We start from the raw sequence: 27,072 nt of genomic DNA, 5'->3' as shown, positions 1-27,072 counted from the left end.
AAATTCTTCTCCATTGCCAGTGGGAGTGAATAATAATAACAACTACTTTTGATAACACTTTGGCAGTTTCTTACAAAGTTAAACAGTGAGTTACCAAGTTACTGAGAAATCACACTGCTAGGCATTTATTCAAGAGAAGTGGAAACAGACCCTCAGAAAAGACTGCATATAAGTGTTCTTGCAAAGATAAAACTGGAAACAAATGTCACCCTAGGTTAAGGAGTAAAAAAATATTTGTAAATACAAACAATGTTGCTCATAATCAACAATTGAATATAAAATCTATTGCTACATCTCACAATATGGATTATTTTTTTTAAAAAATGAACAAAATACCCCAAGCTTCAGAGCACAGACAACATATGATTCAATTTGCACAAAGTTCTGGAATGAAGAGATCTAATCTATAACATAAAGCTCATCTGCGGTTGCTAGGAAAGGGCTAGGTGGAAATTCTGACTGTGCAGATGAGAAGACTCTGACTTCTTGGTCTTCACTGGGTAATGACTACCCGATGTGAATAGTGTTTAAAGTCATCAAATGGTGCATTTAAACTATCAGCACTATGTTGTACAACTTTTACAAATAACGCTGGTTAAAGTTTTTATTTTAGTTTTTTCAAATTTTAGTGATATTAAGAAAAATGCATCAAACTTCAAATTTATGGCAAAACAAAATTCCAGATTGAAACTAAGCATGTGTTTTGTCAGAATAAAAGTTTTCTATAAAGAATTTGTTGCAATTTCATAATTTCTACAACCCAAAAAAATTGAGTAACAGTATCCTCCTTTTTGTGTTAATATTTTATAACATTTTGGTAGATATTTCTTCAGTTAAGTTATAATTATAAAATAGCATAATACCAAACCATTTTTAAAGATGGGGAGAAGTAGAATCTCAAGAAATCATATATGAATATTAAAGAAAGCATGTTGCCTTGTGTTCTGGAAGTTATGTGCACAAATATCTGTACTATATACAAAATGAAGTGACATATGATATACTAAAGCTCACCATTATAAAATCTATACAACTGGTATTACATTAAAATGTCATGCTTTAAAATGTTCAAGTAATTGCTTTGCACTTTACTTTTGCTAAGTAGGTGCCTTGCAAATAGTGAAACTTTGGGATTAACTGACTGAGAGCCTGATTTTTAATTGGCCTCTTGTCACTTATTATGTGCTCTGTCATGTGTGTCCTCCTACTGCTGGGCTACAGAATTGACTGAGTTTTGATTGGTGTGTGTGTGTGTGTGTGTGTGTGTGTGTGTATTTTAATTTTTTTTTTTTGAAATTGAGGTTTAAAGTAATACAAGAATCAAATACATATATGGTTTTCTCTTTTGGAGTCGTTCATTCATTGGTGCAGAAGGTTATGATATATCATAGCTTATTGAAACCATTAAATATTAAATGAAAAATAAATTGGTATGGATAGTGTAAAAACTCCGTTTTTATCTGAGAAAACTTTATTTGGTCAGAGGTTTCAAATGAAAAACAGCTTTTAAATCAAGAGTCTTAAGGGACTAGCATCAGCTTCACACAGGCAGGTATTACGTCCTCTAAGGAAATATCTGTCATCTAGTGAGCCCATCTTGCAAAGATAAAACTGGAAACAAATGTCACCCTAGGTTAAGGAGTAAAAAAATCTTTGTAAATACAAACAATGTTGCTCATAATCAACAATTGAATATAAAATCTATTGCTACATCTCACAATATGGATTATTTTTTTTAAAAAATGAACAAAATACCCCAAGCCTCAGAGCACAGACAACATATGATTCAATTTACACAAAGTTCTGGAATGAAGAGATCTAATCTATAACATAAAGCTACGCTCCTTCACACTGGCCCTGGGCTGAGCTCTGGGGATCCAAAGATAAATTACACACATTATCCGCCACCAATGAGGATATACCTGGTCACTCACTTACTGTGTTTTCAGAAAGGCAGAAAGATGATAGAATGAAAATGACCAGGAGGAATGCGAAGGTTATAATACTATCACTTGGGATTATACAATATAACTTGGTCTAACTGTAAAATGTGGTATATTAATGTAATTTTAGAATATATATGATATTCCCGATTCTTGTGCTAGCCATGAATGACTGTGAATTTGGAGCTGTGAGAGAGACATCTTTAGTTCTCATGAGGCCCAGCTAACTTTATCCATTCTAGGATCTTTCTGTAACTTAGAGGGCAAAAATTATCCCCTGCAAAGGGGACAATGATGTTTCCTTGACTAAGACCAAGTAGTAGTTTCAAGCGTGTGACCTGCTTTGTGGCTAAGAGAGAAGCCCTTTGGAGGTATCTGGAGCATCTATTTCCCGTGGCTGAAAATGGAGGAAGGACACTAATTTAAGATGGGTGTGGAATCAGTCACCCAACAGTGTCCACAGTGGACTTTCAAGAAGCTGCAAGTCCTCTGAAAATAGGCATAGAAGTGTGTGTGTTGTTTTATGTTGTGTTTTTTAAAAGACATTTCATAATTTCAATGAAATCTGTGCAATGATCTTGAATGGAATCTTTAAAAGGGAACCCTTCTCCATTATTGGTGGGAGTGCAGACTGGTGCAACCTCTATAAAAATCAATATGGAGATACCTCAAAGAACAAGGATTAGAGATCCCATTTGACCCAGCTAAACCTCTGCTGGGTATCTTTTCAGCAGAATTAAAACAATCATATCACAATGATATATGTGCACCTATGTTTATAGCGGCACAGTTTGTAATAGCTAAAACTTGGAAACAGACCAATTGCCCATCAGTTGGAGACTGGATAAAGATGTGGTTTTTCTATAAAATGGAATACTACTCAGCCATAAAGAATAAGAACCTAGAGTCATCCATAGGAAAATGGATTCATAGTGAAGCCATATTCCTAAGTGAAATAAATAAGACACACATGTATAAATACCAAATTGTTTCTCTGGTGTGAAAAACTAAAAGTATAAATAAGATCCTAATGGTATAATTGACAATGTGAACTAGTAAGAAAAGGGCTAAAGGTGTAGGAGAAGTGGGAATGGTAGGGGAAAGGAAATAAGGGAAAAGAAAAAAATATGAGAAAATGAAAATATGGAAACAAAGTTTTTGTAAATAGGTAAGGGTGGAGGGGATGAAGGGAGGGCAGATGTATGGGGAAAAAACGAGAACCAAGACCTGTCATGTAAAGGTACAATATCCCAATGATGAATGTAACTGTACTGTATGCCTAAAAAGTACCAATAAACTCAATGAGAAAAAAATCACTGTGTGACTGCTGCTGAAGTCACACTGGTTACAGATTGATATAACAAGCATTCCATAGAGGTGAAGGTCAAGATTAATGCTGATGAATGGTCCCTAAAGGAGAGTATAGACATGAATATGGAAAAACATATTTAGGAGAAGAATGGAGTCAGGAATCCTGCAGATAGCAAGGTCACAGCCTCAAGGGAAAGCCCTAGGGAGATGATTATGGTGCAAATTGTTGAGAAAAAAATCCTAGCAAAGTCTGAACTTTTAGAAGCCTAGGAGAGACGAAATTAAGGGTCAACTGCTTGTTGATTTTTAAGATTATCAAATAAAGCAGTTATAAGATGTTTACATATACTCAATAAAAAGTACTTAATTGGTGAATTGTGGGCTCTTCCTTTTTAAAGTTAAAGAAGCTACACACATATGGGCTAACAGGTCACAGATAAACTTGTCCTTACTCAAAACCAAAACAAATCCTATTCACACAAAAAAATACATATTCCATTTTCAAAAACAGTACTTGAAAATTGCTTCACAAACATCCTCTTTCTGAGAATTTATATTTATCACTCAATGGATAATCCATCTTCACATTCTGCTCATTGTATATTTTGGAAAGAATAAAAAGAAACAGTATGATTCTTGAAACAGGAAAAATCCCATAAAAAGATAATGATTCATTTTCATACAGTCTTCCACTAAAGCAAGCTCTTTAAGAAATAAAACACTTTGATTAAAAGAACTTCCTTGAGTTGCTGAAACTGAAGGAGGTAAGAAATTTGTACATTTCACCAAATTCTGTGGGATCTTTAGATCTAGGAGAGGTAAACTGAGGAGACTAGGAGTCATACTGTTAGCACCCGTCTCTTCCAGATTTCCTGCACTGCCATATCCTTGAAAGATTAGGGTTCTATTTCCATTTTTAATTAAGAAAAAAGTGTTTATTTCCCTGACAGTTCTTAATATCTTTGAGGTAGGATGAGTCTGCCTCTAATTCTACCATTTGACTCCTCGGTGCCACACGACCTGCAGCTTTTTGCTTCCCACACCTATCAGAGCAGCCCTGATGCCAGCCATGATCCTATAAGTTTTAAACCTCAAATCACCTCTGCCAACAACCTTACAAATGACATTCTTTCTCAGCTAACCACCATTTCTCTTTAGGACTGAGTTTCTACTGCTGCTGTAGTCTGAATGTGTCCCTTCAAAATTAAGTTGAAACTTAATCCCCAGTGGATGGACTTTAGGAGTTGACTAATGCGATTAGAACATTGTGAAAGAGTCTTCACCCAACGTTTGTCCCTTTTGCCTTTCCATCCCATCTACTCTTGGAGGATACAGTGTTCAAGATACATTTTGGGAGGAGAGAGCAGTCACCACTAGACGCCAAATATGTCATGTGATGGTCATTAACTCCAGGCCTCTCAGAAGTGTGAGAGAGAAATAGATGTCTATCCCTCATTACAACCCAGTCTCAAGTACTTTTGTTAAAGCATCACTAATGGACTGACACATTCTACTCAGAGAAGTCCTTTCTGCAGTTGGTGACCCCAAGTGCCATGCCCTGAGTTCCTCCTAGAGAACCCCAGGGCCCAGCAAGCCTCACTGGAGTGAGCTGAAGGACAATGCCACAGCCGTACCATGTGGCTTTCCTGTGACAGATTGGTGATTCTGTGCTGGACCAGTTCACCATTTGAGAGAAAAGTCTTAGCATATATTTACATGTATTGTTGCCCTAATAGAAGATGACAAGAAAATCGGATTCTTTTGGGGTTGCAAAGAGACAAAAGCCTTCAACATTAACTGAGATGGGAAAATTATTAGTTTTGTAGATGTAATGATGCAGATGAGGGGAAGTATTCCTGGAACAGGAAGACATTGTGAGCCGTGGAAAACAATTTATTAATAAAAGAATATCTTTTAAAGTATTATTTAAATCTATCATTTTGGTAGCAATGATCTGAAGAATCCTATAATTTCAAACCTAGAATAAGCTCAAGGATCAGGCAATGAAACAGCCTCACCTTACAGAGGAGACAACAAAACTCATTTAAATCATCCACGATCATTCAAGTCAGTTTTTCTGTCCAGAGACAAAGGAGCCACCCAGGTCTTTGGACACAGGGAGGAGTTTTGCTGCTACCACATATTACTTGATGAATTTTAATTTTACAGTATCACATATAGCCCTTCTATTTATCCTACACATATTTTATTCTCACAAAACTTGTGTACTCTACCACCTTTGTCCATCTACTTTAAACAACCTCTTCTAAAACAGAAATCTGAGTTGATACTCTCCTCTCCCACAGCCCTGATGAATGAGGACCAAATCCTCCCATCTGCTTGTCACAGCTATACTTAGGACTTTAATTATGTTATTTAATTAAATATTATGAAGGGCCAGGGATTTAGCTCAGTGGTTCTGCCGCCTGCCTCGCAAGCACGAGGACCTGAGTTCGATCTCCAGTACCAAAAAAAAGAACAAAACAAAACAAAAACCTTAAATATTATAAATATTATGTAAAATGTAAAATAGTGAAGTATTCATGACAAAAGAGGACTTTTCCTTTTCCTGTAAAAAATAAATTCACTGTTTCAGGAAGACTGGCCATAAAGAGGAACAGAAATTGCTACAAATGAGTTGTATATTGCTTTGCAATCCATTGGAGATTTATAAAACCTTATAGAAGAAATCCATCTTCAAATCACTGCCTAGGTGGAAAATTCCTGTTCCCCTATCAGAAGAACCTTGTAATCATGGAAAGGGTTAGCAGGGGCATAGTTTACGCTGTCCGGTGACTCAGATGTCAAGTCAGCAGACCAATGGCCAAAGCAGCAATAAGGAAGCAAAAGAAGCACATTTTTGTCTTGTGTATATATAAGCCATATGTGCCTCAAAAGTGTGCAGTTAAACTCAGAAATCTGTACAGATGTTATTTTCATGATTCCCTGACTTATTCAATTTTTATTCAATCTGTACTGATGATGCAGAACAAAAAGTTTTCAATGCTATAGGTCAGTATTTTGTTGGCTCTCTGATATGTTCTTCCTGCTTGCACAACTGATCGAAGACCTCTAAAAACAAACTTTTAACATGGGCTTCTAAATTAACACAAAAGGAAAAATGTAGCTGGACAGAGTTTAAAATACTATGCAAATTAGTATTTTTAAAGTCATGCCTGTGAAACTGCAATTTACAGATTGGCAGGTCAAGACTGTAAAAATCATTCCAGTGTACTTATTTTGTACCCATGGTTGATTGAGGCTATGGTGGATATTTTATGAGTTTTCTGTACATCAAAGGGGAAACTAGAGGGCCTGGAACAGCCTGAAGGTAAAGCAGCCCTGCTCATCCTCCTGGGACCCCACAGTCAGTTAATGTTCGTCAGTGGTTATCTCCTGCATAGGGCTATGCAAAGTGCCCTGGTTCAAACATTGATCAAGGCAAGGATAACATCCTGGTTTAGGCTGCAAAGGATCTCAGTGCTAAAATCCTAAAATGTATGAAAGGAGCTAACAAATGCAGCTGTGTCTGTCAATCCTCAGTGTGTCAGGCTGATGTTTATCTGAAGGGGAAGTCACTCTTCACACAGGCCACTGGGAGGACAGGCCCAGCCCAAGGAGGAGGCTGCTCTACTTCACATTAGACCACAGGGTATAGGAGGATGTTGGGACACAGAGTCTTCAAGAGGAAATATTACTAGTACTGAATAATTTGCAGTGGATTTGCAAATTAGCCACCAGTGTAACTCAAAATATATAAACTATACCCCAGTTTTATTCAATTTAGACAATCTGCCCACACAACATATTTAAAATTTTCATAGGATTTCATCAGTTCCACAAGTCTATATCCAAGCAATCTTCATATTCCACCTAGATGACTCTCATAACTGCTGAGTTCCTTACCCTAGCCTCTCTCCAGTCAAATACATCATCTCCCACAACTACACCCAAACATGTGCTCAGAGAGAACTAATCTACATGCTCAGTATTTTGTAAAATTTTTATTTTGGAGCATGATCTTGCTAAATTTCCCAGGCAGGCCTTGAACTTGCAATCTTTCTGCCTCAGCTTCTGCAGTAGTTAAGATCACAGACTTGTGCCACCAGGCCTGTCTAAGTGCTATCTTTTATCTGTAGCTTCCTGTGAGCCTTCCATATACTTTCCATTTTCCAGCTCTGTACTCCCGTAGCATTTAATTCCCACCTCCATTAAGTACTTTTCCCAATGATCACAGCCTATTCCATCTCCTACATGCTGTCAGGCTCTTCACTGCATGCATATTGTAGCCTTCATTAGGTTCCAGCACCTAGCACTGACTGGATCTTAGCACATGAGCAATATAGTGATCTTAACAACTGAAATTATAGCATTAGAATTCTGTGTCTCCAGGAAAGACTGATTTCCTTTGATGCAGCAGGGACTGGGCTAGGTAACAGAAGCATTTATGTAATCTATTACTAAAACAACCCTGAGAAGGAGGCATTGCTTTCTCATTTTATCCTGAGATTCAAAACTGTTCAAATATTTTTCATAAGTTCTCACTTCTAATTAGTGGTAGAACACGGCTTAAACCAGGTGTTTCTAAACCCAAACTCAATGTCCTTTCCAGTAACAACTTACAAATTCAAACTTCATGATACTCTTGTTTTAAAATATATATTTTCAGTTTTATATTCCACATATAAATAGGCAAAGTCTAGTGGCATAAAAATATTTAAATCTTTAATTTTGCAAAGAAATGCTTAATACTAACACTTGGCTACATTATTTGCAAACAATATTAAATCCTTCTAAAATATTTCCTAGTAATATATCCTAATTTTCAAGTAAATATTTCAGTCTAGATTTGACCTACAATAGGCAAAATCTTAATGAAGGATTCATTTATCTACCTTTAGGACAAAGAGTGGTGAGTTTGAGAAATAGTTAAAGCTGTTTTCTGGAAATGTTTTGGGCTTGTAACTTCAAAGAAAATATGAATCCCACATTTTGAAAAATATAATGCTGATGCTCTACCAAAGGCATTAAGGATGCAGTAAAAAACCTCAACTTATATCTGCGGATACATTTAGAATTATTTGTTCTTTTAACAAAAAAATGTTTTCATTTTTGCTATTTGGCTCTGCCTATGCAGGCCTGTATGATGGCACCATTTATTTTATTACTTTACATCAGATTTTATGGCTTGGATTTCTTCAGAACAAAAATGAACGGGGTACACCTAGGCTCTTCTAATTAAGATGCACTACCTATTAACAGAAGGCAGAGATATTTGCATTGATAAAGGCAGTGGATGTAGAAAAGAGCAAAAAGGAGGATTTCAGTCCCTGGAGAATCCTTCGTTTAATGTTAAACTTCTTCCACAAATAACAATTACTGAAGGCTCTGCAAAGACTTCTCCAGGAAATCGAGTTCCACCCACACGAAATGCCCTTCAGCACTTTCATTTTTTTCCAAGAAGTGTTAGAATCAGGAGTAACATTTTCATACTTACTTTTTCAGTTTTTGTCTAATCCCTAAATCTTTAATTTCATTTTGAAGATCCTCAAAGCTCTCAACAGAATTTAGATTACAGAAAACTCTGAAGTCAACATAGGGCGGGATCCCGTGGTCTCGACCCCTTTGAATGTTGGTGGCAGCTAAATCCAGGGCCACGGCGTGGGTGGTAGAGAACAACTTCTCTGTCAGCGCAAGGTTGACAAGCTGTGATGGAACCCGACATTTAGCAGCCACACCAAAGAGCCCCCGCAAGAGCGGATCGATCCCACCCTCCTCGATTATTCTGGAAGGTGAAAAGAAAGTTTTGTGGAGGGGGAGGTGGCCTTTGGGGATTTCACCAAAGGTGTCGTTCAATCGATAAAGAACAGGATTGATTAACGTGTGGCCAAACCGAAAGGCTGCCTTGGCGAAGGAGTTGATGATGCCTGCGTTCACGCTGGGGTCCTAGCCCCGGTATTTCCCCAGCATCTTCATGCCAGGCTCCCCCAGGACCTTGGGCAGCCAGTGACTATAGGTGATTTGCTTCAGCTCAGCGCCCACGATCTTCCTGGCCTCCTGGTAAAGTGTGTCTCCATCCCAGTGGGGGTTCAGGGCCGACAGCCCCACAGCCACCCTGTTGTGTTCGCGGAACCACAGGGTGTGCATGGCCGTCAGAGCCAGCTGCTGGCTGGCCCGGTGGTCCCCAGCCAGGAAACAGGGGCTGCGGCTGTCTCGCCCCTGCCCTGTGCACAGGGTGGAGGGGCCTGCGGAGAAGGGCAGTAGGTGCTTTCCAGAAGAGGACCAAAGCAAGCCCGTCTTCAGCAGTCCGCCTTGTGGTCTCTGAGAATCTAGGAGTGCTGCTCTGAGCTCCCGTACACGTTGGAAGCATCAATGTTAGCTGTGGGCTGGTTGATCTGCTCTCGTGCATGGACCGAATTCATCATCAAGGATGTGGTGCCGCTGCCACACACGGGACTGGAGCGTACAAAGGACATGCAGCTCGCATGCGTGCCCCGGAGGTCTCCATGGGGGATTGCCATGGGGAGGCAAGGAGGGTCGTTCCTGCAGGCCGAGCTGCACGGCTGCCCGCCTGAGAAGCTGGCGGTGCTCAGCGTCCACACCGCGTGGGCCAGGTCGTGGGCTAAAAACTGGCCCCACTGCATGAACATGTGAGTGTACCCGGGGTCGGGGGTGACGGTAAAAACGCCCGGCCCCGCGTGGCGAGTCTAGGCCATTCTCATAGGCCGGCGGCAGCAGGCGCAGGAAGGCCGTCAGGGACGCGCCCCAAGTCGGCCGCTGCAGGTTGTTGCACGTTCCGTCGTGGGTCAGGTACCTCCGGTGGAAGCACAGGTCCGAGCAGTTGGGCTGATGCCTGCATGCTGTGCACCGGGATAGGTTGGAGATGTTGCCCCGTTGGCTCGAGGACACCGGGTCATCGTAGCGGAATTCTGAAACCCAAAACATCCATAGAAATGAGGAAAGGGAGGGGAAGCGGGAGCAGAGAACTCCAGCTGCTTGGTGCTCTGGGAACCTCCCACCACGACTGCCTTTCTCACTTGCAACAAGATTTCATTAGAACCCAAAGAAATGTCCTAATACAAAGTTGTGTATATATATCCAAAAGTTGTAAAAGATATATCCAAAAATTAGGGCAGTTAAGTCAGTCATGCCTGTTCTTCACACAATGCCTGTGAAAATCAACCAAATGAGAGGGCAAGGAGTGCCAGCTCTTGTCTAGTACTGACTGCAAATCCATTATAATGCTGGTAAGGATTTGTTACTATTCACCGCTGCATCATTTTTATTTCCAACTTAGTGGTCTTTCTTCTAGCTTTTGTGCTTTTAGAGGACAAGGTCAAAGGCATGTCAATGTGGGTGATGTGAAAACACATGTGATATTTGACAAGGAAGAATTAAGCCCAAACTTCCTAAACGACTAGAGCTGTGAAATGAAACACCTCACCTTGAGCCCAGCCCGTGCACGAGGCAACAGGAATATTGTATGCACTTTGGAACTATACCTCTTAAAGTCTTAAAATTACAGCTTATCCCAAATCTAAAAGACTGTTCACTAAGTCGTGCTTACAAAGTTTTTCTGTCCTAATTAGTCTCAGAAATTGACTAAAGATACCAGACTATTTGCACTGTACTGTTAGCCAGTCCCTGGCTAGGACCTGGGTTACCTTGGTCTTGGGTAGAGACAAGAATCTTTCTGCATAGGAGGATATAGATATCAAGTTCACTTCAAGTGTAAGGTGTTCCTAAACTTTTGAGGTACAAAGTCCTTCATTTTACAAATAATGAGAGGTAAAATAGAATAGCATTTTCTCCCTTGGGAAAATTTGTAAAAGTTCTTAAATACTTGAGATAAGAAGATATATTCAGTTTGACAATGAACATGGGATGTAGTTTTCAGCAAAGCCAAGCTTTGTATGTATTTATTGTTTCTAGTTTTCTAGCTATGAATTTAGACTGTTATTCCCCCAAATTATTTCTTCTTCTAGTGGAAATTGGGGAGTTCAAAACTAACATGGCCAAAAAAAGCTGTGGACCTGACTTTTATCTTCAGTCAGGATAGAAGTAAAATTGAGTTTTTGGAAGACTCACCAAGCATAGATAGCTAACTCACATCTGATACAATTTGCAAAGTAGCCATAAGTTTAACTAACATGCTAATATGGGCTGGTAGGAAAATTTTATTGGCTATGTCAGTTGGGGAAGCTATGAAATCCCAAAACACTGTGACAGAAGAGGGACAGTCAAGCGTACTTAGGGGTGATGGTTCAGAGTATCTAAAGTTGAGCCAAGCACCCAAGTGGGCTGCCTTGCCTCTGTTCATTTTCTGAAGGAAAAAGAAAAGATGAGCCTATGAAAGATGCTGTTACACTCATAGTACAAATAAAGTACAGCAAAGTGTCCTATTTGTGAATTTCATTATACAAAGAAACTCTTAGAAAATCTGAAAGCTTTTATACCACCTTTTCGCTGTTTACTAAGTAGATGTCTGGTTTTGAAAAAAACTACTTGCGAACTTGAATACAATAAAAGAAAAAAATGGGAAAGAATGTAAATGTTATAGATAATGGAAGGAATTTCGAGTAAATTCACTGAGTGATTTGAATGATTGCAATAAGTACAAGAACATTTCCCTAGGACTAAAGTATTTCTCTATAGGATGTAGTAATGGCTTTTGGATTTGAAAAGTTCATATAGGTTGTATCCCCAAATTTGCTCCATATATATCTAACTGGCAAAAGCTGAGACAAATTCAAATACGTATCTATGATTCTTACTTTTGAATTACAGTTTCCATGAAAAATATTTTCATTTATTTAGTAAAAGTAATAAGCAAATTAATTTCTAAATCACACGATGTTCTGAAGGTGAAAAGTTTAATGTTCCCTGCTGAAGCAAGGGCAAAAGGGCTCTCAGCGACCTCTGGGTCCCAGGTCAACAGTGAGCAAATATTTCACGTGCTCCTGGATCAGCTGCTGCAGGTGCTCAAAACTGTCTCCTGCTCTTGCTCTCTGCATGGTAAATGGGTCACTAGGGTAATGAAATTGAGCCAGAAGATTACTGGGAGTGTAAGGTTTTTCTGCAAATGATAAAAGACAAGGCAAAACTATAGAATCCCACCCCAAAAAAACTTAGGTATATGGTGCTTTTATGAGACATTTTCCAAAAGTTAAAGACTAAAAGATCCATCGCTAGAAAAAAAGAAGCTGTGCATCTTTTTGATTTAAAAAATTGAATTCTAAATTTTGGTCATAGCATTAATCTCAAGTAATTCATCTTTAATGAGTTGATGATTTAAACAACAGTTCTTGACAAAAAGTAAAATCTGTGGTGGAGGGATAAATTCAGGGAGTCCATGTGTGGGTTCTAGGTAGCCTAGTGAACCATTTAAAATAGTGTTCAGCCCTCTCAGGTGGTGTATCCTAGTGAGGAATGCCTGTCTTCTCTTTTGCCAAATGTGAGTGTGGGGATTTCCCTCTCATCTTTAGAATGCTGCTTGGATATAGCATTCGCTGCACAGTCTCCCTAATAGCTCTGAGCAGTTATCATTCCACCTTCTTTATTACTTCTGTATCTTTTCATACATCTGTTATGTATGCACCAAGACGACCCTAAATTACTGAAATATTGTCTCATCTATAAAGAAATAACTGGGATTGGGATAAAATAATGTGGTTTGGATCTTAAGTGTGTCCTAAAAGCTCATGGATTTTGGTCTTGAGACTATGGCACTGCTGAGGGCTGGTAAAAATTTTAAGAGGTAGGGCCTAATGGGAAGAAGTTAGTGCTTTAGAGGAGTGCTCTTGAAGGGGCTTTTTGGACACCCACCCTTCCTCTGTCTCTGTCCTTTCCTGGCCTCTGTGATATAGGCAGCTTTACTCTGGAACACACTCATTCACTCATGTCATGATGTTCAGCCCAAAGTGATGGGTCCAAGCGATGATGAACTAAAACATTTGATATCTTGAGCCAAAATGATCTTTTCTTTTCAAATGTTTTTAGCACATGTATTTTATCATAACAACAGGAATCTGACTAACATAATGTCCTACTCATCTTTGTATCCCCAGTATTAACTGGACTGACTGGCACATAAAACTGATTCATGCACATTTGTAGAACTGAAATAAGTAAGTTAAAAAGAAAATTTAAGTCATTGGTAAAAGGAAGCAAACTTTTTTCAGACATTTAGGTCAAGTGATGTACATTTTACTTTCTTCTTGAATCTTAATAACTTTAATCCTAGAAAAATAGTAACAATACTAATAGTTCACTTCTATTAAATGCTTTCTGTATGCCAGGTGGTGTTGCAGCACTTTATCTATCTCTCAAGCATACCACAAAGCAGATCCTATTCTATCCCAATTTTACAAGCAAGAAGCCTGAGATACAAAGGACACTTGCCCAAGGTCACCCAGACTGTAAAGATAATATGGGGAATCACAATACGAATATTGATATCATATAGTTCTAGAATACAAGGCTTTGCTCATCAATCCATATTGTTTGTGGATGTGTAAGAAGCTGAGTTATAACTAATCAAGGCATTTTAAGTTGTCCTTTGTTCTACTTTTTTTAAATTACTGTACATTATTGATGAGGATAAGGGATTTCATTCTGGAAGACATGTACATGAAAAGAATATACTTTGTTTCCAACCGTCTCCCCATTGTTGTCTCTTTTTGGTCAACAACAGCAAACACTGGATGTGTACGTGGCTATGGAAACAATGTTCATCTTGTTTTAAGACATTCAAGTCTTACAACCATAAAGTCATGGGATTGGAAGGTAGCAGTCTCAAATCATTTCAATTTAAGTTGAAGTAAAATGCCACATATCCTAAACTAACTTTTGACCATGGATTGCCAGTTTCTGGTGTTCATCTTGACAATCATTGTCAATATCAAGACTATTGGAATGCGGGTTTGACACTATTTGGAAGAGCTAACATACCAGAGCCTATATTGCCTGGTGTCTTGTGTCAGACTATGTAGCATGGGTATGTGGCATCAGTAAGTGCCATTTAGACCCTGTGGCAACAACTTTCCTTCACTTTGAAGTTGAACTAAAAATGACTGGTAGTCCAGGAAAGAACTACAGATAATTTTTGGAAATCTTATACTGCTCCTGTTGTGGTTTCACAGAGATTATAAAAACTAAATAAAACAGGAAAAAACATAATTTTTTTCAAAATTGCACAATAAAATGTCTTCTTACTGTGAAAACAAATGTCTGCATGTGGGGTCACCTGCACTGTCAATCCCCTGAACAACAGCAAGAACTAATGATTCAGCACAGTCATCACCAGCTTGTCCACCCTGTATTGCTCTGAAAATCAATTCCATGATTTAAAAGAATCACAATTTTAAAGACCATGAAGTTAAGAATTATATGTATAGACAGAATTACATTTTTTAATGAAAGCTTTAAAGCCAATAAAAATGCTGCACAATATCCCTATGACGATGGTCACTGCAGAGTAGGTAGTTATACTGAGAAAAAGCTTTCACTAACAAAAAAAATGTTATTTATTTGGATATTTAAAGAATTCCAAAATGTATCAAGCTATGTGAAATGTTTCCTTTGTCACAATACTGAATCAAATGGGATCCATATTCGCCCATAATTTGTCTTGGAGAGGACATGCAATACCTATCTCTCCAGCCACCTTGCTTTAATGTTAAACATTAAAACAAAGTAATTATTATCACATCCCTATATAGGTTCCTTAAAGCAAGAACTGAACTCTCAGGAAGATTTCAATGAAAAACAGTCCATGTTGCCTCTATAACTCTCCAACGGGTGAAAATTTTACAACATGTGAAAGATTGTACAAAAATCAAACACTTAACAGCTGATTAACTTCAGCATATTGGATCTTCTCTAGATGATGTTTGCATATTAATCTTAAAGCAACAAATATGAAATAAAAGTAATTATGAATGACTAAGGCTCACATGAAGGAAATGAGCAAATCTGTAATATTTATTTCAGTTTTTATATACTAAGCCTAACAGTAAAATTTATATGATCCAGACAAATAAAATAATAGCTTCTAGCACTGTTAAATATTGAGAGCAGGAGTAATATAGCTTTGAAAAAGGGGAAGGGGAAGTGAGAGGGGTAGGGGAAAGGAAAGAAGGGAATGGAATTAACATGAGAAAATGATAAAATGGAAACAAAGTCTTTGTAAATAGAAAGGCCTGGAGGGGTTGAAGGGAGGGCAGGGGAATGGGGGAAAATAAGATTCAAGATATATTATGTAAAGGTACAACTCTCCAGTGATGAATGTCATTATATTGCATATCTCAAATGCACCAAAATTTAATAAAAAACTAAGTTTGAAAATGATACTATTATGGGAAATTTAAAAAATGAAACACTTAAATAGTAATAGGAAGTTATGTGTTCTACATGTTAACAAAAATAATCAACAATAAAAAAGAACTAGCAATAAAAAAAAACTAATCAAGCCTAAGCCAAATTTGTACCACAGCATAGAATATGACTCTTCGAAACATGTCTGTCTGTCTATCTATCTGTCTATCTATCTGTGTTATACCTATTTGTGTTTATATACTTTGACATTAATGAGTATGGGTAGCATTCTACATATTAATTTAAGAAAATTTCTTTATATTTTGACATATATAAATTGCATTCATTCATCATCTTTAAAAGACTAACATAAAACAATTTAAAAATTAACTACCAATGATACAGAAATATTTCATGGAGAGACATTAAAATCCAGGATTCCAAAGAAAGCTCCTTCTGGTGAAGTTGATAGCATCCAGTAGTTATGAGTAGGTGGCTGCACTGTCAATTTGTTTCTGACTTTATTTAAGGTAACTACAATATTGTTGCCCTGGAAGGTTAGTGTTGGCTTTCCTAAGTCCAAAATGCACACTTGATTGGGCATATAGTATATAAATTAATTTTAAAAGAAGACAAAATTGATTATTTCAACTACTATAGGAAACTAACAATTTCCTTTCAAAAGCTGAGCATGAAAAAAAAAAGCTAATAGATAATTACAGAATATGTTACAATATTTGTAAATGTTAAATTTAACACAATACTCTAAGTCATACAAAGAAGTTTTAAAACACACTAGGAGCAAAGTATATATGGTCTAGTTATGAAAGAAAGGAAACCCTGACCATTAATAAAGATATACGCTATATTGAAAATTACTTAGAACCTCAAAAATAAAACGTAAAATGTCAATGTACTGCCATTTTTGCTTATTCTAGCAAAAGTTAAAACTTCATTTTGATAGAATTGTAAACAAAAAAATCTTGGGGCAAGTTGCTGACACTATAGTCTTGATATCTTTATTTTGGAGATTTTATTAAAGACTTTTGCTTGTTTTTATTTAGTAAAATCAGAGATGCACACACCTCTCATACAGCAATATCACTTCTATACATGTATCCAGAGAAATCATAGTCCAAATTCATAAAGGTTCATATGAGAATGTTCAGTCTAACTTTATGTGATTGCAACTGGAGAAAATAGGTTGTAAAGCAGTGGAGGTGTGGGTGAAAAGAAGGTAGGAGGTGTACAATGTGGAAGTTCATGTACCAGATAGAACTTACTGGAGGTCTCTGGGGGTGACTCTCAAAAAGAATAGAAAAACAGAAAACAAAAATATAGATCATTATAATTGATTGAATCAAAATATGAAATAGGTGCGTTATGTACAAATAGATGGAAGAAGTAAAGTGTGAACAGAAGTCAATGAGCGAATTAAGTAATTGATACAATCATGGTGATTATTAAAAAATATTTTTAATGTAGCTACATGAATGTGGTTGTTGTGTGTTTAATAAAAAGTAGAATCAGGTCTACTATTTAAAGAAAAAGTAAAAGACTATTACAAAGAAAAGTAAAATGCTTTTGGAGGGTGTGGAGAAAAAGGGACACTTGTACAACATTGGTGGGGATGTAAATGACTACAGCCATTGTGGAGAACTGTTTGGAGGTTTCCAACCTCCACGTTAAATATAGCACTACCGTTTCATCAAACAACCCCATTTCTGGGCATATAGCCAAAGGATATGACGCCAGCATACCTAGGAGATGCATGAACATCCATATTCATTGCAGTATTATTCACAATGGCTAAGAAATGGTATCAGATGAATGGAAATAGAAAATGTGGAATATGTACACACCATGGAGTAGTAGTCAGCTATAAAGAAGAATGAAATTCTGACATTTGCAAAAAAATGAATTCACATTACTTTATATGAAGTAAACAGAAAGATAAGCACCAGCACATGTTCTCTCACCTGTGGAAGCTAAAAAAAGTACACCTGCAAGTAAAATAGTGATTACTAAAGACTGGAAAGAATAGCAGATTTGATCAGTACCTGTTATTTGCATTTATGAAAATCTTACCCTGAATTCCATCCATCTGTACAATTAATAAATGTTAATAAAAATAATTAATGTACAATCAAAATTGGAAGCAAGAAAAGCTGTGTGCGAACCCTGAGTAATGACTCAGGATATAGCAGTAGTGGATGACAAAACTCGGAAGGCTATTCACTGGGGCAGACAGAATATGGGAAGCAAGGTATAAATTTCAGGTCAGCATCATTTGACGTGTTAACTAAATTTTATTTGATTGTTAATTTCACTTTTATTCTATTTATAAAATATTCTTGCTGTTATAGTTGTATAAAAGTTAGAAGCATAAGAGATTTTACAACATTCCCATTCATCTTTTGCCTTAGCTGTAAAAGAGAAATAACAAGAGATGTTCAGCAGATATCAAATATATCATATAAAAAAAGGCATGGAAAGTCATTCCAAGACTACACGTCACAGTGTAAACATGAGGTGGCTTTTATGATTGCAGTGCTACTAAACCTACAGCTAATTTAAACCTTCACACAATCATCAAGTGACACTGGATTATCCTGTCATTTTAGTCAATCTAAATTGTTATTTCTTGGTATTCATAAAAAATCCACTAGTGTATAAAAGTGAAGAAGAGAAGGACAAAGTAACAAAAAAGATGGTATGATAAGTAAATATTCTTTGAAAAAAACCCCAAAGGCCATAAATAAAAGCATGAAACCATTATTTGTTCACTGATTCCTAAAAGTATATTAGATATGTAATATGTTCACATAAAAACACTCTTGGTGGCAATATTTTCTCTACTTTATTATTTTAATTATAATTTTGAAAAGTTTATGTGGTTTTAAAATAAAACCACATAGTTTTTATTATTCATTTGATTTCAGTGTTGTTTCATTTGGTTTGATACAAACTGCAACACTTTTACCATAAATATCTTCAGAACAACACTGGCTTTATCCAAAGCAAATTCAGTGTGTTGGGGACACATTAGAATCAATCAGTACTGCATTCACTGAGTCCCAAAACCTCTTCAGTTGATGGCATAAAAAGTGGAATGATCAGGAAAGTCTAAGTATATTCTCCATCTTTTTATGCAAAATTTTGCAGATACAGAGGAAGAATTAGCTCATATTTCTTTGTAAAGTCCTACATGTAATATAGAGAAGAAAAAGGACTATAAAGATATATAAAATAAATGCACATTTAAAATTCTGATGAACATCTACTCTCAATCCTATCCACAGTGTATAAGACTCCATCACCACAATGGACAGTAAAATCAAGTGATAAAAGCATGTCTTTACAAGAAAAGGGAATTTGGCCCTGTGGCCACTCATTGCTCTGTGTCCACCCATTAAAAGCTTGTTGCTCTGTGACTTGGGGACCAAACTCAGAGGAGGGATGCTAAGATAAAACAACTCTGCGCCTGCTGTGAGTCTCACTGTAAAATGCCAGACCTCCAAAAAAAGCTTTCTTCTCAATTATCAGCACGGTTTTTGAGTACTTTTTATCTTTTTCTGGAGAAAATCTAGCTAGATAATGTAACTATCATAACTAAATGGACCTCATCACACTCAACAAGAATGACCCTCTAACAAGAATTACCCTGACACTGACTCTATGGAGGTAAGCTAGGAAAACAGAAGCACCGGCTCCGAGCAGAAGCTGGAGTTCACGACGACTGCCTTTGTAAAGTCGCTTTACTTCAACAGCAATGCCACTTCGTGTCATTAAGAGTGCAAAACAGTTCACTGCTGCAGAGGTCACCCCACGATCTTTTCAGAATGGAACGGGAAAGGCATCATCCACTTTTTTAAAGTTATAGAGTTTAGATTATGACTTTTACTTCATTTTTGTTTCCCTTACAATTCATAAACTATCCCAATACTGCAATAGAAAATATCTAGAAATGCTACTTACTGAAATTAAAATTTAATACTGTGATTTTAAGATCATGTGGCTATCTCAGGATAGGTATGCTCTCTATAGATTTCACATATGAATAGAAAATCTAGTCAACATTGTTAAAGGTATTACAAAAGAAATGTGTATGTATGCTGGGTAGACGATGGTGTTCACAGATATAGCTCCTCATTTGTTGCATTGTCAGATTTTGGTGAGATAAACAAGACTGCCACATGTCTATTAATATATAATTAATTTATATCATATTCGGAGAAAGTTAAAAAATAGAGCAGAAGAGTAAATTAAAATTTCTCCATTATCAATTTCGTTTCATTAACACACTTGACTAAATATAATTAAATTTTAATACCTTAAAGTCCACTCTTTACTGTACAGAAAATTCAGTGGCCTAAAACAAATATTTTCTCTACACAATGACAAATACTAGGACTAAAATGTCAAATGATGAGAAAATCATTCATTCAGAATTTTTACAAATAACTGGTATCTACAAGAATTAAAGTAAATTAGTTGATGAATACCACCTAGGGCACAAGGTAAATAATAAATGTTAACTATTTTTAATTATATTATTGAGTTTAATAAAGTTATTAAATTAGCATTATAGAAATGTTCTCATTAACTTATAGTCAATTAACATAACCTTGAAACCTCATTCAATTTAGTTCTACAATAAATTATTGGACTTGAGAATATTGTTGAATATTATAGGTGAGAAGATGACTTAGAAAGCTTTTTTGGGGGGGTGGTATCTGGATTCAAACTCAGGACCCTGTGCTTACAAGGCAGGCAGTGGAACCACTGAGCTAAATCCCAGCCCCTGCTTAGAAAGTTTTAGCAAAAGCTTAAATTAGAAATGATGAGAAGACAAACTATGGAGAAGAATGTCCCTGTAAAAGAAGGCACGTGGAAAATACATTATCTTTGAGCCAGGCATTGTGGTGCACACCAGTACTCCCAGTACTCTGGGAGGCTGAGGCAGGATGATCACAAGTTCAAATGCAGCAACTTAGTGAGATTCTATCTCAAAACCAAAAGGGAGGACCTCTGAATTCAATGGGATAACATTAAATGGAAAGGAAAACATGGATTAAAAAAGATCTTTGGGAGGAAAACTGGGAAGATGAAATAGTTGGGGTAAAAGAGTGAGAGGAGCAGAACAAACCAACAGGGGCTCCTCAGCCTTCCTGCTGGCATGGATTATGTTGATATTCAAAGGATATAAGGTTTCCAAAGGAAAGAGGATGAAGGGCTCCTGATCAAACAATATGAAATGCCCACCAGACAATTAAATATTCAACTCAGAATTTCAGAAAAAAAAAGCAGCACTGCTTAGATTTAGATTTATTTCTTTAAATTGAGATCAATTTGGACATTATTTGCTCTCTAAGTTTTTCACTTAATAAATTGTTTCATCTTAGCATTTGTCACCTTGCCCACATATTGTTAAATGCATCACATTCTACCATATGAATATTCCGCAAACTGCTTCCCCATAACTATTATTCTATCAGAAACAGAAATCCTATGCCACCAAGGACTCTGGAGAGCTGCTAGCTCTATCTTTTTAAGATATGAGGAGTTTAGTTATAGTTATAGTAAGGAAATTATCTAAAGTTTCTAAGCTCAATAAGGTCTAACAGAATCTCACTACCCCACACTTCAAATGCTCAATATAAATGTATGTTCCCAGATTGAGCCATTTTCACAGCAAGCAAAGGGTCTATATTTTGCAGCAGCACTTAACAGCATGTCAATTTAGAATAGAGGTGTTAAAGTAAATTGTTCTTTGACAATTTTTTGTATAAAGTAAAACATGCAGCATTCAGATTCCAAATGTTATCTAGAAAAAGTGAAAGAAGTGTGCCGAGGCAGGTAAAATTTGCTAATATAAACTACACTGACAGCATCCTAAGCAAAAACGTCCTCAGTGAGTATCATATCAGCTTTACAGATTATCTGAATGCACTAAAACTATTTATAAATATATATTAAATCGAAGGGAAAAATAAGCTTCATGAACTATGAAGACTTTTTTTTCTTTTGCTGTAAAATCCCCACTCTAAATAGCAGCTAATAAAATTCCTATTTTATACGTAAATCCTATATTTTGTCCAGATCGTTAACATGCAGTTTTTAATTATTGGGGATTTTCTAAGGTGGAATAGAAACTCAAAACACACAATCCTCTCTGTATCACTTATGACTCAGCAAAATTTCAACATTCTGTGACTCAAGTGTGGAGCAATAAGACTGGAAAATCCTCTCCAATGTATGGACTTTTCCTTTTACTTTCTGTGATCTGGTGAATAAAAGGGTTTAAATCATAAGATATTTTCTGAATGTTATTTTATATTGTCATATGTTGCTCTCTTCTACTGATTTGAGTTATTCAAATGTATACTCTTATTCTTAATGCTTAATTTCAATTAACATTAAATCTAAGTCCTTACATTTTCCTTTTATATAAATATTTCTAATGTCATGAAATGTATTTGATAGGACATACATATATAAATTTTCTCTTATATTGCTATCTATATGTCTTCAGAACAACAAAAAAGGAAAAACTCTTGGTTAAGTAACTTCGGTTTTCCTGTTTTTATACCTCTATAGCTTGATCTTCTGTTTTTCTATGCAGAATATTGATGAGTGTCAAATATCACTATTTAAAATCTGGCAAAGTCTGATAAATAAAATGATTAACATATTTTTCCTTCCTTTCTTGTGCTGAGAATGGAATCCATGGTCTCCTTCATGTACTATTTAAAATGGTAAAGTCTGATAAATAAAATGATTAACATATTTTTCCTTCCTTTCTTGTGCTGAGAATGGAATCCATGGTCTCCTTCATGTTAGGCAAGGGCTCTACCACCAGCTATACTCCTGGCCTGAATAGATATTCAGAGAGAATGTAATTAATTAATTAAATTTATATTAGATAAAATGTAGTCCTTGTGTTAGAGATTCTGAGATAGATTGTCTCCATAATTACTTTGTTTGTGCACTGCAACACAAGAGAAAGGCAGATACAGAAACACAGAATGCTTCTTTAAGGGCAAATATTTCTAGTATCTCTAAACACAGTGCTGTTCCTTTAAATTCTATAACTTTTTTCCAAAATACCTCAAGAGTATTTTTCTATAATATTCATAAATAGTTGAAGAGCAGAAAGAGAGCTCCATAAATTTATAAAAAGCATACTACCAAAGATTTTAAATTAGGAAAAACATAAACTCATACAGGACAGAGTAAAACTAAGATTCTGAAACATTCAGAAGTTCTATATGACAAAGAATTTCTGACTTATTAGAATAAATATTTGCTGAAAGTGGATCATTGCAATTTTAGGTATAATACTTTAAAAAGAATACATTTTGCCATAGAGTATAATAATGCCTGAAGATTTTCTGCATCAATGATGAAGTAGACTTTATTTATATCTGATAAACTCAGAAGCTTTATATCTCAGAAAAATTGGTAAGCAATAGAATATGGAAGTACTCATACGGCAGGAAAATAGAGATGCCTTTTAAGGAAATCATTTTATAAATAATCTAAAATAAGGGCCAAATTTCTAATAGTTACCTCATGTCTCTTATAAACCCATATGAGCTTGGAAGACTAAAAGGAAAATGAATGAATCTGCAAAAACCATATTTATAAAATCTACCCATATCTAAGAAAACTGAAAGACAGGCAAAACCCAAAACAGCATTGCAGATGCTTGTAAATGAGCTCATTTATTTTAACTACTAGTTGTCAATACAGCAAAACTCTGAAACTCTGCAAAAAGAAAGCTACTGGGATGTCCTCTCCTGCAGGCACTCATGCTGTGCTTTTCTCTGGTGCTTCCCCTTCTAGAGGTCATGTCAGGTGGTCGTCATCACAGCTTGTCTGGTCGACCACCACTGCTGATCTTGAGTCTGCTCAAGTCAGCCCACAGATGGCCTCCTTTGCTGCCAATATGAACTGAGTTACTCAGAGAAAAACAATAATTTTTGTAAGAATATAGCTTGCAATTAACAGTATAGAATCCACTAGCAAACGGTTATAATTATTCAACCAGATTCATGATAAAATGTAAAAAAGTGCCAAATGTTTTGGCCAGTTAGAAATGCTTCTGAATATTGAGGTATTTGTTCTCACGGTTACTTCATGGCTTGATTAATTTTTATTTTTATCTAGGATATACTAGGCCACAGTAACTAAATGTTGAATTGCATATTAAGCTTCAATCTCTGGCTCTACATTTTGGCAACAAATTATATCTTATATCCCATAATTTTCAATTACTAAGAAAACTTGACATACATTTGCAAACTCCCACTATGAATGTTTCCTTTTGGCATTTTGTTTGCTTCATATTCATTAAACAGTTTATTTTTAAAAATAATAAAATAGCGTGGAGGTACTATTAACACGTGACCACAAAACAATGTATCAGGGAATGTGAGTAATGAGATGAATCAGGATTAGAAGCTGTTCAAAGACATTTCTTTGGATGTCGTAAAAACTATAGATACCTACCCGTCACTGTAAGAAACATATTGGCCGCAACAAGACCAACTGAATTCTGAGCCACACATTGGTATCTCCCTTGGTCCACTTGCCCTGCGTCATAAATGGTCAGCATGCCTCCACTGTCGATGTGGAATTTACCACTCTCGGTGACCTGGCCACCCGCCTACAGTGCAAAAAGGGGTTGTCACTGGAGGACAGCTGCATTCCCTCAAACAACAAATATTTATGCTTTGCTTTATTTACCTTCACCTGTTCAACAAGTATCTGCTAAGCACCTGCCATGAATATAATGGAAAGAAGAAAGGAAAAGACTTTCCAGGAAGTGTGATTTGTCTCTCTCCCTAATTAAAATAAATACGATACCCAAAAGTTCAGTCCCATTGTTATTTAATATGATTTTTTGAAATGCCCACACCAATGGATAAATATGCTCCATTTATTTATATCCTTTTTATTTCTAAAAGTGGATGTGTTGGATCTATTTCTGTTAAATGTATTTCTGTTGAAATAAAAACAAAATTTAAAATGCTCACAAAAATCCACCACCTAAAAACATCAGTGTTTTCTTATTGTTGACTTCCTTCACTTTGTGGTATATAATCACACGTTTTGTGTAGCTGCAGTGATATATAGTAACCAGGTTAACTATAAATATTCCTTAAGAAGATAAAAATAACTACATCTTATATGAACTGCTATAAAACACATCTGCTTATGATTAGAAAAGATTTATGTGCATTGTCATTGTTGTGGTGTTACTTTTAAAAGGGAAAGAAATAACCATTAGAAACTGCAGTTGGAGAAAAGTAGGGATAGAGCTGTCATGTCTTGTCCATCTCCAAAGTCTTGGAGAGAACTTAGGATGGGAGAGATTTTTTCAAAAGAATTCACACTCCAGTGACAGCAAGTAGGCTACAGGATTACCATAATGGTTACAGTGGCAAGAAGGTTTCATAGATCTTCAGATTCTCACAGCTGTCTTTGGCCAGGACTAGGAAGAAGTCCAAGTTCATGGACAGTTGTCCTCAGGATAGGAAGTGATATAAAGTAGCAGGGACCTAGCTGATGGATGGGCAGCCTAAAAGATACCAGACATGAGACTCCAATGTGACGACTAGGACAAGCAGCGCCCAGTGGGTCTTTCACTCAGCACCAGCGCCACCACCCCTTCCTCTTGGTGAATCCCACTGCATCTTATCTCCAGAGTTGCCCCTTTTCCTTCCTTTCTATAACTATAGCTACCTGGTTTTGCTTAGAATCTGAATAATCAGATAGCTTTCCAATAAATCCTTTATCTGTTTATGTTAGGTAGTTTCTGTTGCTTGGGACACAGGTATCCTAATCCACTCCTTCCCCAAATGTAAGAATTAAAGAAGATTGTTGTGGAGATAAAAATGAGATAACATAGGCAAAGTTTCTAGAGGGTTGTCAGCACCCAATCAGTTTGTGATTAGAAGTCACCTGTTAGGAAAAACACCCTGAGATGCTGTGCTTAAATGATGAATCATTTGGTAGAGTATTAAATAAGCCTTTAGATATAGACCAAAATTTGAGTCCTCACACTTTCCGTTTAGCATAAAATATTTGAATATATGGGATTAAACTGTAAAAAGTGTTTATAAACCGAGTATGAAGGTGTGTACTGATAGTTCCAGCTATCAAGAGGCTGAATAGGAGGAACGCTTGAGCCCAGGAGTTAGTTCAAGGGCAGGCTGGGCAGCATACTAAGACTCTTGTCTCAAAAAAAGAAAAGTCTATGGAAAATGTTCAGACAATATGAGAGGACAGAAAGTGAAAGACTCAACTTGGAGACCACAGAACTCCTTTACGGAGAACCACATAAAGTGTTCAGCTGTAAAAGGTGTGAGCCTCCACAAGTACAAAGCCTTGTTGCTATATGGTAACAACAAAAATAATCCACTGGTTTTAGGAAACTCAAAAACCTTTTACAAATTTTACACTTTATAACATTTTCCATAAATAGTGTCTTTCAAGTGTGTATAGTAGGTTCATTGATTTTTAAGAATCCTGGAATCTGAGACCAATCATTTCATTTTGGTCAAAAGCCTAAAATGGAAGAAGCAATTGAGTTGAAAGACTATGCCTCAAAAAATCAAAGGAAGTGAACTATCTAAATAAAGAGCTATTATTTCTTTAAAGCCATTCAAGTTTTGAACATTTAAAAGTACTTTTTTATGTCCCTTCAACTCCCAGCTTTTTATTCCATTCTTGTTTCAGCTAATGACCTACTTTTAATTCATTTCTGAGTTATTAATTTATGAAAGTTTCTCACTAGCACTAAAATTTTTAGTTTATATATGGCAGTTTCCTTTTAGATGGATTTAGTTATGCTTATGAAATTCTTATTATCAAGCAAATGAGATAGGATAAACTGTATCAAAGCCCTGAGCCAAAATCAGATACCTAAAAAAAAAAAATTATAAAAGGAAGATGAAGTACTAGGAAATAAACTTACTGTGACATAAAAAGTATTACTTGCTAGCAAAAATCACAACAGCAATAAATCAATATGAAAATCATTATCTCAGTTTCAGTGGGTCACTACACCTGTTGATGTTTTTAATATTACTGTAGTCTTAGTTGAGCGCTTATCTTATTCCATGCAATTATGGGCCAAGGCTCTCCTCAAGCATGACATGAAATGCTTACATTCTTTTCAGCAGCCACGGTGGTGTCCTGTGGAAGTTGAGTGAACACTGGCAGGGCAGTGCACATGAACCAAAACGACATTGTGTCAGTTTCATTCTTGTCAATACCTGCCAGCCTCATCAAACAGTATAAATTTGAATGCTGTATTGGTTGGCCTCACTAGCTTTAAAAAGTGGATTACTTGAATATCTGAATAAATAAACACCAAGCCTAGGCAGGTGATAATTAGGGCAAATAAAGAAAGAGAAATATACACATACTTTAGTCAGATTTGTAATATTTTATTTCTGCATCTGTAGCTACAAGGATTTTCATTACTTTTTCT

General features: G+C 36.4%; 1 protein-coding gene across 1 annotated transcript in view; it reads right to left on the bottom strand.

The window, feature by feature from the left end:
* Positions 1 to 27,072, bottom strand: part of Pxdnl (peroxidasin like) — a 442,040-nt gene that overhangs the window by 65,794 nt on the left and 349,174 nt on the right. Inside the window, 7 exon segments of the mRNA XM_033759138.1 lie at positions 8,752 to 9,565; positions 9,568 to 9,941; positions 9,943 to 10,183; positions 12,172 to 12,330; positions 14,470 to 14,577; positions 24,084 to 24,240; positions 26,685 to 26,794. Coding sequence (XP_033615029.1) covers positions 8,752 to 9,565; positions 9,568 to 9,941; positions 9,943 to 10,183; positions 12,172 to 12,330; positions 14,470 to 14,577; positions 24,084 to 24,240; positions 26,685 to 26,794 — 1,963 coding nt within the window.

This window comes from Fukomys damarensis, unplaced genomic scaffold (assembly GCF_012274545.1).
Source record: "Fukomys damarensis isolate Sample0158 unplaced genomic scaffold, DMR_v1.0_HiC HiC_scaffold_5, whole genome shotgun sequence".
Lineage (NCBI taxonomy): Eukaryota > Metazoa > Chordata > Mammalia > Rodentia > Bathyergidae > Fukomys > Fukomys damarensis.
This window is presented reverse-complemented; position numbering and strand designations above follow the sequence as displayed.